Below are 15,371 nucleotides of genomic sequence, written 5' to 3'. Positions count from 1 at the left end.
AGATATGTTCCTAGAGAAAATATAGTTGAAAGTTGATAGTAGCGATTATGCGATCAGTAGAAAGCTTATGTCCTTAATGCACCGCTCAGTGTGCTGAACCCCAACGTCGTTTGTCGATGTTGCGAACATCAGACATACACGTTTTGATAACTACGTGAAAGTTCAATTAAATGGTTTAAGTAGAGGCACCAAAGACGTTTTCGAAACGTCGCGGAACATATGAGATGTTTCGAGGGCTGAAATTGGGATTTCAGGCTCGTGCCCACGTCAAGAGGTATAAGACCTCCGACGATTTTCTTAGCCTGCAAACTAAGGGAGAAAAGCTCAATCGTTGAGCGTGTGCTCAGATTGTCTGAGCACAACAATCACTTGAATCGAGTGGGAGTTGATCCTCCAGATGAGATAGTGATGTTTCCCCAAAGTCATTGCCACCAAGCTGCTAGAGCTTCGTGATTAACTATAACATATCAGGGATAGATATGATGATCCTTGAAATATTCATGATGTTTGACACCGCGAAAGTAGAAATCAAGAAGGAGCATCAATTGTTGATGGTTGGTGAAACCACTAGTTTCAAGAAGGGCAAGGGAACAAAGGGATACTTCATGAAACGGCAATTCAGCTGCTGCTCTAGTGAAGAAACCCAAGGTTGAACCCAAACCCGAGACTAAGTGCTTCTGTAATAAGGGGAACAACCACTGGAGCAGCATTACCCTAGATACTTGGTAGATGAGAAGGCTGGCAAGGTCGATAGAAGTATATTGGATATACATTATGTTAATGTGTACTTTACTAGTACTCCTAGTAGCACCAGGGTATTGGATACCGGTTCGGTTGCTAAGTGTTAGTAACTCGATATAAAAGCTACGGAATAAACGGAGACTAGCTAAAGGTGAGCTGACGATATATGTTGGAAGTGTTTCCAAGGTTGATATGATCAAGCATCGCACGCTCCCTCTACCACCGAGATTGGTGTTTGCGTTGAGCATAGACATGATTGGATTATGTCTATCGCAATACGGTTATTCATTTAAGGAGAATAATGGTTACTCTATTTTTGAATAATACCTTCAATGGTCTTGCACCTAAAGGAATGGTTTATTGAATCTCGGTCGTAGTGATACACATTTTCATGCCAAAAGATATAAGATAGTAATGATAGTACCACTTACTTGTGGCACTGCCATGTAAGTCATAATGGTATAAAATGCATGAAGAAGCTCCATGTTGATGGATCTTTGGACTCACTCGTTTTTGAAAAGTTTGAGACATGCGAACCATGTCTATTGGTGTATATGCATGAAGAAACTCCATGCAAATGGATCATTCGGACTCACTTGATTTTGAATCACTTGAGATATGCAAATCATACCACATGGGCAAGATGACTGAAAAGCCTCATTTTCAGTAAGATGGAACAAGATAGCAACTTGTTGGAAGTAACACATTTTGATGTGTGCAGTCGAATGAGTGCTGAGGCATGCAGTGAATATCATTATGTTCTTACTTCACAGATGATTCGAGTAAATGTTGAGTATATTTACTTGATGAAACACAAGTCTGAATTATTGAATGGTTCAAGTAATTTCAGAGTGAAGTAGCAGATCATTGTGACAAGAGGATAAAATGTCTATGATATGATCATAGAGATGAATATCTGAGTTACGAGTTTTGGCACACAATTAAGACATTGTGGAAATTTTTTCGCAATTAATACCGCCTGGAACACCATAATGTGATGGTGTGTCCGAACATCATAGTTGCACCCTATTGGATATGGTGTGTACCATGATGTCTCTTATCGAATTACCACTATCGTTCATGGGTTAGGCATTAGAGACAACCACATTCACTTTAAATAGGGCACCATGTAATTCCGATGAGATGACACCGTATGAATTATGGTTTAGAGAAACCTAAGTTGTCGTTTCTTAAAAGTTTGGGGCTGCGACGCTTATATGAAAAAGTTTCAGGTTGATAAGCTCGAACCCAAAGCGGATAAAATGCATCTTCATAGGAAACCCAAAACAGTTGGGTATACCTCCTAATTCAGATCCGAAAGCAATATGGATTGTTTCTAGAATCGGGTCCTTTCTCGAGGAAAAGTTTCTCTCGAAAGAATTGAGTGGGAGGATGGTGGAGACTTGATGAGGTTATTGAACCGTCTCTTCAACTAGTGTGTGACAGGGCCCAGGGAGTTGTTCCTGTGGCACCTACACCAATTGAAGTGGAAGCTTATGATATTGATCATGAAACTTCGGATCAAGTCACTCCCAAACCTCGTAGGATGACAAGGATGCGTACTACTTCAGAGTGGTACGTAATCCTGTCTTGAAGGTCATGTTGCTAGACAACAATGAACCTACGAGCTATGGAGAAGCGATGGTGGGCCCGGATTCCGATAAATGGCTTGAGCCATAAAATCCGAGAGAGGATCCATGTATGAAAACAAAGTGTAGACTTTGGCAGAACGGCTCGATGGTCGTAAGGCTAATGAGTACAGATGGATTTCAAAAGGAAGACGGACAATGATGGTAAATGTCACCATTAAGAAAGCTCGACTTGTCATTAAGATGTTTTCCGACAAGTTCAAGGAGTTGACTACGATGAGATTTTCTCACTCGAAGCGATGCTAAGAGTTTGTTGGAATTATATTAGCGATTACTGCATTATTTATGAAATCTTGCAGATAGGATGTCAAAACATTGTTTCCTCGACGATTTTAATGAGGAAAGGTTGTATGTGATACAACCGGAAGGTTTTGTCAATCCCGAAAGATGCTAATAAGTATGCAAAGCTCCAGCAATCCTTCTAAGGACTGGAGTGAGCATCTCGGAGTTGGAATGTATGCTTTGATGATGATCAAAAAATTTGGGTTTGTACAAAGTTTATGAGAAACTTGTATTTCCAAAGAAGTGAGTGGGAGCACTATAGAATTTCTGATGAGTATATGTTGTTGACATATTGTTGATCAGAAATGACGTAGAATTTCTGGAAAGCATATAGGGTTTTTTTGAAAGTGTTTTTCAATGGAAAGCCTGGATTAAGCTACTTGAACATTGAGCATCAAGATCTATAAGGATAGATCAAAATGCTTAATAATACTTTCAAATGAGCACATACCTTGACATGATCTTGAAGGTGTTCAAGATGGACCAGTCAAAGAAGGAGTTCTTGCCTGAGTTGTAAGGTACGAAGTTAAGACTTAAAGCTCGACCACGGCAGAATAGAGAGAAAGGACGAAGGTCATCCCCTATGCTTAAGACGTAGGCTCTTCAATATGCTATGCTGTGTACCGCACCTGAAGTGTGCCTTGCCATGAGTCAGTCAAGGGGTACAAGAGTGATCCAAGAATGGCTCACAGGACAGCGGTCAAAGTTATCCTTAGTAACTAGTGGACTAAGGAATTTTCTCGATTATGGAGGTGGTAAAAGAGTTCGTCGTAAAGGTTACGACGATGCAAGCTTGACACCTATCCGGATAGCTCTGAGTAGAGAGACCGGATACATATAATGGAGCAATAATTTAGAATAGCTCCAAGTAGAACAGTTGTTTGGAATAGCTCCAAATAGAGCGTGGTAGCTGCATCTAGGAGATGACATAGAGATTTGTAAAGCACACACGGATCTGAAAGGTTCAGACCCATTGACTAAAACCTCTCTCACAAGCAACATGATCAAACATAAAACTCATTGAGTGTTAATCACATAGTGATGTTAACTAGACTACTGACTCTAGTAAACTCTTGGGTATTAGTCACATGGCGATGTGACCTGTGAGTGTTAATCACATGGCGATGTGAACTAGATTATTGACTCTAGTGCAAGTGGGAGACTGTTGGAAATATGCCCTAGAGGCAATAATAAAAGTATTATTATTATATTTCCTTGTTCATGATAATTGTCTTTTATTCATGCTATAACTGTATTATCCGGAAATCGTAATACACGTGTGAATACATAGACCACAATATGTCCCTAGTGAGCCTCTAGTTGACTAGCTCGTTGTGATCAACAGATAGTCATGGTTTCCTGGCTATGGACATTGGATGTCGTTGATAACGAGATCACATCATTAGGAGAATGATGTGATGGACAAGACCCAATCCTAAGACTAGCACAAAAGATCGTGTAGTTCATTTGCTAGAGCTTTGCCAATGTCAAGTATCTCTTCCTTCGACCATGAGAGCGTGTAACTCCTGGATACCGTAGGAGTGCTTTGGGTGTATCAAACGTCACAACGTAACTAGGTGACTATAAAGGTGCACTACAGGTATCTCCGAAAGTATCTATTGTTTTATGCGGATCGAGACTGGGATTTGTCACTCCGTGTAAACGGAGAGGTATCTCTGGGCCCACTCGGTAGGACATCATCATATGCGCAATGTGACCAAGGAGTTGATCACGGGATGATGTGTTACGGAACGAGTAAAGTGACTTGCCGGTAACGAGATTGAACAAGGTATTGGATACCGACGATCGAATCTCGGGCAAGTAACATACCGACAGACAAAGGGAATTGAATACGGGATTGATTAAGTCCTTGACATCGTGGTTCATCCGATGAGATCATCGTGGAACATGTGGGAGCCATCATGGGTATCCAGATCCCGCTGTTGGTTATTGACCGGAGAACGTCTCGGTCATGTCTACATGTCTCCCGAACCCGTAGGGTCTACACACTTAAGGTTCGATGACGCTAGGGTTATAAAGGAAGTTTGTATGTGGTTACCGAATGTTGTTCGGAGTCCCGGATGAGATCTCGGACGTCACGAGGAGTTCCGGAATGGTCCGGAGGTAAAGATTTATATATGGGAAGTCCTATTTTGGCCACCGGAAAATGTTCGGGATTTTTCGGTATTGTACCGGGAAGGTTCTAGAAGGTTCCGGAGTGGGGCCCACCTGCATGGGGGGACCCACATGGACGTGGGTAGTGGGGGCAAGGCCCCACACCCCTAGTCAAGGCGCACCAAGATCCCCCCTTAGAAGGAATAAGATCATATCCCGAAGGGATAAGATCAAGATCCCTAAAAAGGGGGGGTAACAATCGGTGGGGAAGGAAATAATGAGATTTCTTTCCTCCCACCTTGGCCAACGCCCCAATGGACTTGGAGGGCAAGAAACCAGCCCCTCCACCCCTATATATAGTGGGGAGGCGCATGGGAGCTACACACGAAGTTCTGGCACAGCCCTATCTCTCTTCCTACTCCTCCTCTCCCATGGTGCTTGGCGAAGCCCTGCTGGATTGCCACGCTCCTCCACCACCACCACGCCGTTGTGCTGCTGTTGGATGGAGTCTTCCTCAACCTCTCCCTCTCTCCTTGCTGGATCAAGGCGTGGGAGACGTCACCGGGCTGTACGTGTGTTGAACGCGGAGGTGCCGTCCGTTCGGCACTAGGATCATCGGTGATTTGAATCACGACTAGTACGACTCCATCAACCCCGTTCACTTGAACGCTTCCGCTTAGCGATCTACAAGGGTATGTAGATGCACTCTCTTTCTACTCGTTGCTGGTCTCTCCATAGATAGATCTTGGTGACACGTAGGAAAATTTTGAATTTCTGCTACGTTCCCCAACACATTACCGAGAGGGCCCAGAGATACCTCTCCGACAATCGGAGTGACAAATCCTAATCTCGAAATACGCCAACTCAACATGTACCTTTGGAGACACCTGTAGAGCTCCTTTATAATCACCCAGTTACGTTGTGACGTTTGGTAGCACACAAAGTGTTCCTTCGGCAAACGGGAGTTGCATAATCTCATAGTCATAGGAACATGTATAAGTCATGAAGAAAGCAATAGCAACATACTAAACGATCGGGTGCTAAGCTAATGGAATGGGTCATGTCAATCACATCATTCTCCTAATGATGTGATCCCGTTAATCAAATAACAACTCTTTTGTTTATGGTTAGGAAACATAACCATCTTCGATTAACGAGCTAGTCAAGTAGAGGCATACTAGTGACACTTTGTTTGTCTATGTATTCACACAAGTATTATGTTTTCGATTAATACAATTCTAGCATGAATAATAAACATTTATCATGATATAAGGAAATAAATAATAACTTTATTATTGCCTCTAGGGCATATTTCCTTCACGCCAGTCCCGATGACAGCCGAGAAGGAGGATGAGCTGGTGAGGCGGGTCATGGAGGACTCCCTCCACACCCATGATGAGGCCCAGTGGCAGGGCCTTGAACACATGCTAGCCCTCTTCGCGACCGGCGACGTCGCCATCCTGGAGTTTGACGTCGTGGTGAAGGAGGAGGCCATGGAGGACATGCAATAGCAGGAGGAGGAGGCGCCCGTGCCATGTAACCCGACACTGGTCGGCCAGAAGTGCTCCTGGACGGAGATGGTTCCATGCACGGCGAGGCCTGGTCACCGTCCCCGCCATGGGAAGAGGTGGTGCAGACACCTCTGCAGCCATCTCTTCCCGCACCTAACGCCTGGCAGGGGCCGCCGGCTCACCCGTGGACGTTGCCGCCCTACACCTCATGAGCGACGAGGACGACAACGATGATGGCCACGGCGATGACGGGCTTCTAGTTTTGTTATGTCCTTTTAATTTTAAATTTGTTTAAGAAAGTGTTGGACTAGACTTGGGCCGTTTATGTTAATATTTAAGATTTTTAAATTATTTTTCAATTTCTATTTGGATCCGATTTGGGTGAAATTTGCTAGTCCTAATGGATGACTATCTGGGATGCAGCGGCCTGGTTGGGCGCACCGATGGCCAAAGACCGCATCCGGACACGCCTGTCCGTTTTGCCGACCCTAGCGGACGAAATCCAGACAAAATATGCGTGTGTTTGGGGTCGTGCGTTGGAGTTGGCCTTATTATCACTAGTTCATCTAATGAAGTAGTGATAGCACTCCTGAAGGACTTAAGCTTAGAATTTGCTTGGAATGACTTGTGAAACCTAAACTTCTTTCCAGGAATTGAAGTCAAGAAAAAAAGATGGTCTAGTCTTATCTCAAGAAAAATATGCAGCTAGTCCTTTGAAAAAAGTTGGAATGCAGGATTGCAAGCCTTCACCAACCCTATTATCCAGCTCAGAAAAATTGTCTCCGCATGAAGGTGAACTCCTGAATCAGAAAGATAGCACTCAGTACAGAAGTATGATTGGTGCACTTCATTATTTAACCCTTACTAGACCTGATATTTTCTTTGCTATAAAATATGCCAGTTTCTGCATGAACCTACTACTCTGCACTGGACTACAGCAAAACGCATCTTGAGGTATGTGAAGGATACAGTAGGTGTTGGACTCACATTCAGCAAGTCTCAATCCACCCTTGTTAGTGCTTTTACTAATGCTGACTAGGCTATAAGTCTAGATGACGGAAGGTCCACAGTTGGATTTGCAATATTTTTGGTCCAAACTTATGTCTTGGTGTGCTAAGAAACATGCAACTGTATCCCGGTTCAGTACAGAGGCAGAATATAAGGCATTAGCAAATGCAACTGTAGAGATTATCTGTCCAGTCTATGCTTAATGAACTTGGGGTATCACAAGTGCAAATTCCTTGCCTTTGGTGTGACAACCTTGATGCCACTTATCTCTATGCTAACCCAATTTTCATACCAGGACAAAATACATTGAAATATATTTTCATTTTCTGAGGAAACGGATTGCAAATAAACAGTTGGACATCCGCTTCATTCATTCAAAGGATCAAATTATAGATGGCTTCACCGATGCCTTGCCTACCAAAAGCTTTTAAGAATTTAAGCGTAAACTTAACTTGGCTAAATTGTGATTAAGAGGACGTGTGGAAGATATTATCTTCTGGTAGCACATATAGCTGGTTCTGTTAGGTTGTTAGGTAAGACAGAGGCAGACCACGGAAAAAAATTAAGGTGTGGCGAAGTCTTATTAAGATTTTTTTGATGCGAATCAAAGAGTCAATACACTAACAATACACAGTTACACACTACGAACGAATAACCAAATACAATGGAAATGTAGTCATGTCTCAATAGGAAAACAACCTAAAACATACCGATAATGAAGCTTTTAATGGCGTGTAGAAGACCCAGGCAATGGCAGTGCCCTACCTTCCTTCTGAAAATCTTCCTTAATTTTATCAAGATCAATACTTTTGAAGATCGCTCGCTCAATGTAACACACCATCAAGTCATTAAGCCAGCCATCAGACATCTTGCTGCGCAACTCAGTCTTGATGATTTTCATTGATGAGAAGGCTCTTTCAACTGTTGCCGTCGCTACCGGTAGTAGCAATGCCAACTCAATGAGGCGATAAACAGCAGGAAACATGACATGCCTTTCAAGTTCAACCATCTTTTTAGCTAGGCTTGCAATATCATGACAAGCTCTAAATTCTTCAATTCTTCTCATATGGATAATGAATAGGTCGAGGTTATCAACTATATGTTCACATTCATAATCTGAGAAATCCTCATAATAAATCTCTGTGAGTCTAGCAAGCTTATTCACATTGAACCTAGAAAAGGAGTTTCTTGGGTCAAGACAAGAGAAGTTCTGGAGCAGCTCTGAAGATACCTCATTAAAACGATGATCAAACTCTGTGGTGATGGAGTCTATGGCAGCATAGAATGTGTCCACACGAAAAAATGATCAGCTGTGATATTGTTTCGTCCACCTTTTCTTGATTTTCCCCACTTTGTAAACATGTCATCCATATTTGGTATTGGAATGTTGTTTTTGGTGCAAAAGGCTTTGACATCTTCCAAGAGTGGCTCCAAACCATCATTTCTCTAGTTGATCAAACGTGTTCTCACATCCGTAACCAATGACATTGCCTGAAATGAGACAATTACAATTTTAGATGCATGTATGTTTACATGAACAAAATATATCAAGCAGAGTAGATACATATAACATGATCGATCACATACCTGAACAACATTTTGATCCTTCTTTTGCAATAGAAGAGACAAATCATTTGTCATACGAAGGATCTTTAGCATCATCTTCAGGATGAACACAAAGCTAAAAGTCTCCATTTGATGAACCAAACCTCCTGCTCTACATGGAACACGCACATCATCCTCAACAATGCCCAAAACTTCTATGACTGCATCCCACATTGATTCAATGCGAGATAAGGTTGTGTAATGAGAGCCCCATCTTGTATCTCCAGGTCTGACCAATGATGTTTCTTGATTTTTCCCTTTTCCTGTGGGCATCTCACCTCCCCTAATCTTATCCAAAAGAACTTGTTTTTGCTTGTCAAGCAATTTATCCTTCCTCTTGCAAGATGACGTACTGAGATTAGATATCATGGTCACATATTCAAAAAAATCCTCAACACCCTTGCAGCATCTCGAAACAGCAACAACTACCAACTGCAGTTGGTGGGCAAAGCAATGGATATAGAAAGCATATGGGTTCTCATCTCGAATTAACTTCTGAAGGCCATTGAATTCTCCTCTCATATTAGATTCCCCATCATACCCTTGCCCTCGTAGTCGCGCAACAACCAGACCGTGTTTTGCAAAAACCTCCAACAATGCCTTCTTTAAAGAAGCAGATGTTGTGTCCGGGACATGCTTAATACCTAAAAATCGTTCAATAGTCTCTCCTTGTTTGCTCAAGTACCTACAAAATGTCATATAATTAGTTGACCACTCCACATAGAACAAAATGATCAAAAAGCACATAGACACTTCAAAAGCTTAAACACGTACCTAATAACCACAACCATTTGTTCTTTCACCGATATATCACGACACTCATCAATAAGGACAGAGAAAAGACAATCACCCATCTCTTCTTTGATTGCTTTGGTGACCGCATTTGCACAATGGGAAATAAGGATTTTTTGAATTTTTCCGGAAGTCATTTGGGCATTCTTAGGGCATAGCTCATCAAATGCAACCTTCACTTCTGGAATTCTTTCTTTCACCCAATCAAGTAGCTCCAAAAAATTCCCCTTGTTCAAAGAAGAACTGGATTCATCGTGTCCACGAAATGGTTCACCTTGCAATGCTAGATAACTTACAATGGCCAAAGATGTATCCACACGAGTTTCATACTTGACTAGTGAACCTTTGCTATAAGTTGTAACTTTACTTTTCACACTTGCCCTTTGATTTTTAAAATCATCACATGCTGTTTTTGAAATATTGTGGATGCTACATGGCCCACCAACATGTTTACGGAATGCTGCAACCGCATTTTTCCAACAGTCAAAACCCAATTTGGAGAAAACATCATGCCCAAATTTATCATCCATTCGGTCATATGCATAAAAAGATAACAATAGAAGCAATATGCCTTACGCTTATCCACACTATATTCCAACCACTCAAAATCCTTATACCATTGCGGCCGGAAGCATCTTCCATCTCTATTTGGGGGGGAAGTGCAACTAGTTGGTTGAGTTGCACCCATTCGGATATAAGCAAATCTAACATCATCTCTAATGTTGGGGGCAAAACTATCAAGTGGAATGCGAAGGCCTGGATCACCATTTATGTAATCTTCACTAAAAATAGTTATACCTTCAACCCCGTGAACTTCAACATTCTCTTCTACTATAGCTTCGACCGAATCTGCAGTTTGTTCTTCCACTTGTTAGGTCGGCATCAAATTTTCATGCTCTTCTTCCATGGAAGTCACTTGATCTTGATGATTGACATTTGCTGAAATATTGACACTTTCGCGGGTGCTTGGATTTGTTTGTGAGTTGCTGCCACTACCAAGCACTTCAAAATACTTTTTCAAATCTGCAATGAGAAGATTAATATATCACTAAAATATGGATGAATTTAAGGCTGTTCAAAATTGCTACAAAATTTTCAGAAAAATGAGAAATTACCTCTTCCTCTTTTCTTTGGATTTACTAGTCCCTTTCCCTTTCCTTCCATCTTCTAGCAATCTAGACAAAACTGAGCCGGTTGGGCATCTTATTAGTCACTGCCTTTCTGTGCATGAAGAATTGACACTTTGACAGAAGAAAAAACGCTACTGCCCATCAAAGTTCAAAGTTTGGTCAGTTGGTCTCACCTGAATCCCAAACCCCGACTGTGGCCGTCGCCTGCTGTAGCCGCCGTTGAAGCCGCCGCGCCACTGGAGTGGCCGCCGGAGCTGCTAGTGAAGCCGCCGCTTGCTGCGCCACTGGAGCCGCCGCCCTCCAAGGCTCCAAGCCCCCAGCCTTCCGCCGCCCGCGCCCGCCTGGTGCCCTGGTCCTCGCGACCTCGCGCCCGCCAGGTAAGCCGCCGCCGCCGCCGCCGCGCTAGGCGCTAGCTAGGTTTGGGTCTCGGGCAGGGAAGGAGCGTGCCCTGGTCGTTCGTTTTTTTTTAGGTGGGTGGGACGTGGGGTCGTGGACTTGTGGGCAGAAGGCGCTCGAGGCCATCGCTGGCTCTGCCTGGGCCTGGCTGTGGTCGAGGCAGAACTGGGCCGAGTGAAAGATACATATGTATAAAAAAAAATTTGCCAATAATCAAGGTATGGCAGGTGCCATACCTCGCCCACCGGAGCGCTCCGCCACTGAGGTAAGATAGATTTGGCGTACTTTCCATAATGTTTATCTCTTTTTTTTTTTGCCTTTCAAGATGTAATCTCATCTGCATGTATGGGATCATGGTATAAACGCCATCAATAAAAGAAATACCCGCGGCTCCCTCTACGGAGAGGGTAGAACAACGCATCCGATACTTTCTACGGTTGCTGCACCACGACCATCTTTACGAGACAACGTACGCTTGCTTAGCTTTCCTGGTGCATCAATCCAACTCAGCTAGTGTGTTCCTGCCGTGGATTACCCCGTTGCACTGCGCAGCTTCTCTTTGGATCTGCAATGAGTGTTAAGCAGATGTTCGCCACGTAAAGCTTTGCATGCAACCGGCCGGCCCTCGCGCGCAGATCCATGGACACATGTCCACAGCCATCGACTGTTTCCGGTCAGGCATGACCGCATCAGCGGTGCGGAGCACAGATCACACGCGACGATTGAGATAGAAGAGTGTGACAATAGAGGGCATGCAAGCGCCACGTAGCCCACGGTAGCTCCGGTTTGCAGCCCGTTTTCTACCCAAGCCCGCCCTCTCGAGTGCTTGACCGACATGACAACACCACCAATGTGATTAATTTCTCTGTGAGCTGAGCTGGGAGCCACCCTCGAGGTACACTGGTCTATAAAGATCCCCAACCCCATCGCAAGCCTCCAACTCCAGCCCAACGTTCTTCATCGTTCTTCATCTCTGCAATCAGGTCAGTTGTACCTTTTCTTGCCGTTGATGAGCTCCGCTCTGCCTACTTTTTTTCTAGTTTCTACTATCTACCCGTGGATTCTTGCCTACGTATGCATCTCCGTTTCTTGGCCAGTTCCTCGTTCGGTCGTTCCGTACAGCATTTTTCCTTATTGCGGATCTAGGAAGTACTAGGAACATAAAAATGGATGATTTCTTGTCTAATGCATGCAGTGCAGAGATGGAGAAGCAGAGCGCCAAGAAGGCGAGGACGGCTCCCGTGAAAGGGGGGGCGGTAAACGAGCCCCAGCAGCAGGAGGAAGATGAATCCGCCGGCTCTTACACAATCGAGGCGGAGGCACTGCGATGTGACATCTGCTTCAAGCCATTCGGAGAGCAGATCTTCATGGTTAGTACTTAGTAGTACTTGGTACTAGTACTAGTGTATATTTATTTATTTGCTCCGGCACAGCAGGATATGCTGCGATTTTTCGGCTAATTGGATTTTAATTCTCCGGCTTGATTGATTCAAGTGCAAGAACGGGCACCCTGCCTGCGGGAGCTGCTGCCTCATCATGGACCGGATGTGCTTCTGCACCGAACCCATCGGCGACATCCGGTGCCGCGCGCTGGAGAAGGTCCTGGCGGCCATGACCAGGCCCTGCACCTACGTCACCTACGGCTGCCACCAGACCGTCACCTACACCGAGAGGCGGCGCCACGAGGAGGCGTGCCGGTACGCGCCGTACCACTGCCCGTTCGAAGGCTGCACCTACTACGGCCTGCTGCTGTACAACCACATCCAGGACCTCCACGCGTCCGGCTCCGACGACGACGAGGCAGCGGTGGTCGTGCGCTGCAACCGGCGCTCGGCCGTCACGCTGGAGAAGACCATGCCCTTCCGCGTGCTCCTGCACCGCGACGGCGCCAGCATGTTCCTCCTGCTCAACGGCGGCGACGTCCTGGCCGGGCGCTCGCTGTCGCTCGTCTGCATGGGCCCTCGCCCCACGGGGAACGCCGAGGTGAAGTACAAGATGGAGGTGAAGAAGCGGAACGACCCGGAGGCGCTCGTGCTGTGGAGCTCCGGGGCCGCGCCCTTCGTCCGGCGGCTCAAGGATTTCCAGGCCAGAGGGTTCCTCTTCGTGCCCAACTCCTACTGGGACTCCTCCGACAGCGTCTCGGTCACGGTGCACCTCACCGACGGCTGGTGATCGATCGAGCACGGTCGGTGAAGCTGCACGCTGGTTTGGTCACGGTGCACCTCACCGACGGCTGGTGATCGAGCCCCATGGGTGACGATGCACGCCGGTTTGGATGGTTGATGACTAGCATGTTGTGTTATGGACTTCTGGTCAAGAACAGTACTAGAGTAGCTCAGTTACTTTTGCCGTCTAGTCTAGGACTTACCGACTTAGTTTGTGCCAGCGATCTGCCCGTCTGTGTGATGTTAGTTCCATGTTCTTTATGGTATGTGACCTGAAGTTCATCTATCTATGTACTATCTTGGCGTGTTAACCATGTTATGTTTGCTGCTCTTACCGTGCCCATCCTTCCATTGAACTTATCTGTGATACTCTCTGCTCTGTCCCCAACTGGGTTTGTGCTGTGGAACATCAGAGTTCCGAGGGGATTCCTTGTAGCAAATGTGATCTGCTGAGCGATTCATTAGCAGCAGATTTTTATACTTGTACTTGAGAACAGTACGCTTTACTTTACAGTTGATTTGAACTTGTTAGGCCACACCAGCCAAACTCATGGACAAACTGATCCATCTAGCCTATAGCATAATGATATACTCTCCGCAGACGATTCCTGATGTAACCACAGGAGCAGACGCTTGCTGAAATTGTAGGCCTTCTTTTCTTTTCTTGCGCGGGGAGCTGAAATTGAAGGCTCGGAGTACAGTGATGTTTAATTTCTTTCATGTGAGGGGCATCTCCAACGCTGTGTTGCAGAATGCTTGTAAACGTTCAGACCGAGACCATTTTTGCTATCCAAAGCGTCTGCGTCTGAATTTTTTGCAAACATGTTGCAAACATTACGTAAAGTTGGGGAGATTTGCGGTAGTATGGACCTCCGTCACATATGAAATTTTTGCAAACATGTTGCAAACATGACGTAAAGTTGGGGGAGATTTCCAGGAGTATGGACCTCCGTCACATAGGACTTCGATAACTCTAATCTATCCAAAATCTCACCTAGATGTAAAGTTTGGGGAGGTTTGCGGGAGTATGGACCTTCGTCATGTTGGACTTGGACAACCCAAATCTATCCAAAATCTCAGAGCATATGCATTTGGCAACATTCACATTGTTTTCAAGCCAAAGCCCGCACATTCCCACCCTCTCTAGCAGATCGTCGCCGCCGTCCACCCCATTCCTGTCCTTTTTTCCGTCTGCCGGGCATGGACCTGTTCCTAGTGTTGCTAGAGCCTGAGGAGGAGGGGAAAAGGTGGTGGCCACCCGCAAGATCAACTCGGTGACTTTTCAAGCCAAAGCCCGCACATTCCCACCCTCTCTAGCAGATCGTCGCCGCCGTCCACCCCATTCCCGTCCTTTTTTCCGTCTGCCGGGCATGGACCTGTTCCTAGTGTTGCTAGAGCCTGAGGAGGAGGGAAAAAGGTGGTGGCCACCCGCAAGATCAACTCGGTGACCCGCAACGCGCACCGCAGTGTCCAAAGAAGCAAGGAGAAAATAGCTTGGCGGCCGGCCACCCGCCACCTCCTAAGAAGGGCAGCGGCTCGGGACAGGGACCAGGGTCCAGGATGGCACTAGGGGCGCTGACGCCGATGCAGCCGTCGGTCTGGCAGGTGGAGATGCAACTGTTGTACTACTGCGCAACTCCAGTCGTCTACACTAGTGCCCGCCCACTTCCAGGACAGTTCATGCAATGGGTCGTTGACCTGAACACGCCCCACATTTTAATCCATAGCTCCAAATTTGAAAAGTTATACATGAAACTTGTTCAGAAAATTGTTTGTCATGAATTTTTCATTTGCCTTCATGTTTGTCATTCTAAAATGATGCATACATTTAAATTGCATTATATAAATGACATAATTCATATATTTTCTTCCTAGATAATAAAATATGATCCAATATGTCATCTTAATCAGAATAATCCCTAGATTCGACTTACATAACTTCCATATGTGTTTGCATCAACTAAGATTGCATTGGTC

General features: G+C 45.1%; 2 protein-coding genes and 1 long non-coding RNA gene across 3 annotated transcripts; 1 reads left to right on the top strand and 2 right to left on the bottom strand.

Moving 5' to 3' along the window:
* Positions 1 to 7,883: 7,883 nt before the first annotated feature.
* LOC123152884 (zinc finger MYM-type protein 1-like) lies at positions 7,884 to 9,587 on the bottom strand. Its single transcript, XM_044572277.1, has 2 exons — positions 8,894 to 9,587; positions 7,884 to 8,797 (listed from the first exon to the last, which is right to left on the bottom strand). The coding sequence occupies exons 1-2, from the start codon at positions 9,431 to 9,433 to the stop codon at positions 8,753 to 8,755; spliced, it is 585 nt and encodes a 194-aa protein (XP_044428212.1). The 5' UTR covers positions 9,434 to 9,587; the 3' UTR covers positions 7,884 to 8,752.
* A 100-nt stretch (positions 9,588 to 9,687) lies between these two features.
* LOC123152554 (uncharacterized) lies at positions 9,688 to 11,297 on the bottom strand. The gene is made up of 3 exons (XR_006476234.1): positions 11,007 to 11,297; positions 10,819 to 10,888; positions 9,688 to 10,726 (listed from the first exon to the last, which is right to left on the bottom strand). It is a non-coding gene; the product is annotated as an uncharacterized lncRNA (long non-coding RNA).
* Positions 11,298 to 12,089: 792 nt separating this feature from the next.
* Positions 12,090 to 13,718, top strand: LOC123154184 (E3 ubiquitin-protein ligase SINA-like 5). The gene is made up of 3 exons (XM_044572968.1): positions 12,090 to 12,212; positions 12,425 to 12,599; positions 12,724 to 13,718. Exons 2-3 carry the CDS (start codon positions 12,432 to 12,434, stop codon positions 13,399 to 13,401), a joined length of 846 nt encoding a protein of 281 aa, XP_044428903.1. The 5' UTR covers positions 12,090 to 12,212; positions 12,425 to 12,431; the 3' UTR covers positions 13,402 to 13,718.
* The last annotated feature ends 1,653 nt before the right edge of the window (positions 13,719 to 15,371 follow it).

The sequence above is a fragment of the Triticum aestivum genome, chromosome 7A (assembly GCF_018294505.1).
Source record: "Triticum aestivum cultivar Chinese Spring chromosome 7A, IWGSC CS RefSeq v2.1, whole genome shotgun sequence".
NCBI lineage: Eukaryota > Viridiplantae > Streptophyta > Magnoliopsida > Poales > Poaceae > Triticum > Triticum aestivum.
This window is presented reverse-complemented; position numbering and strand designations above follow the sequence as displayed.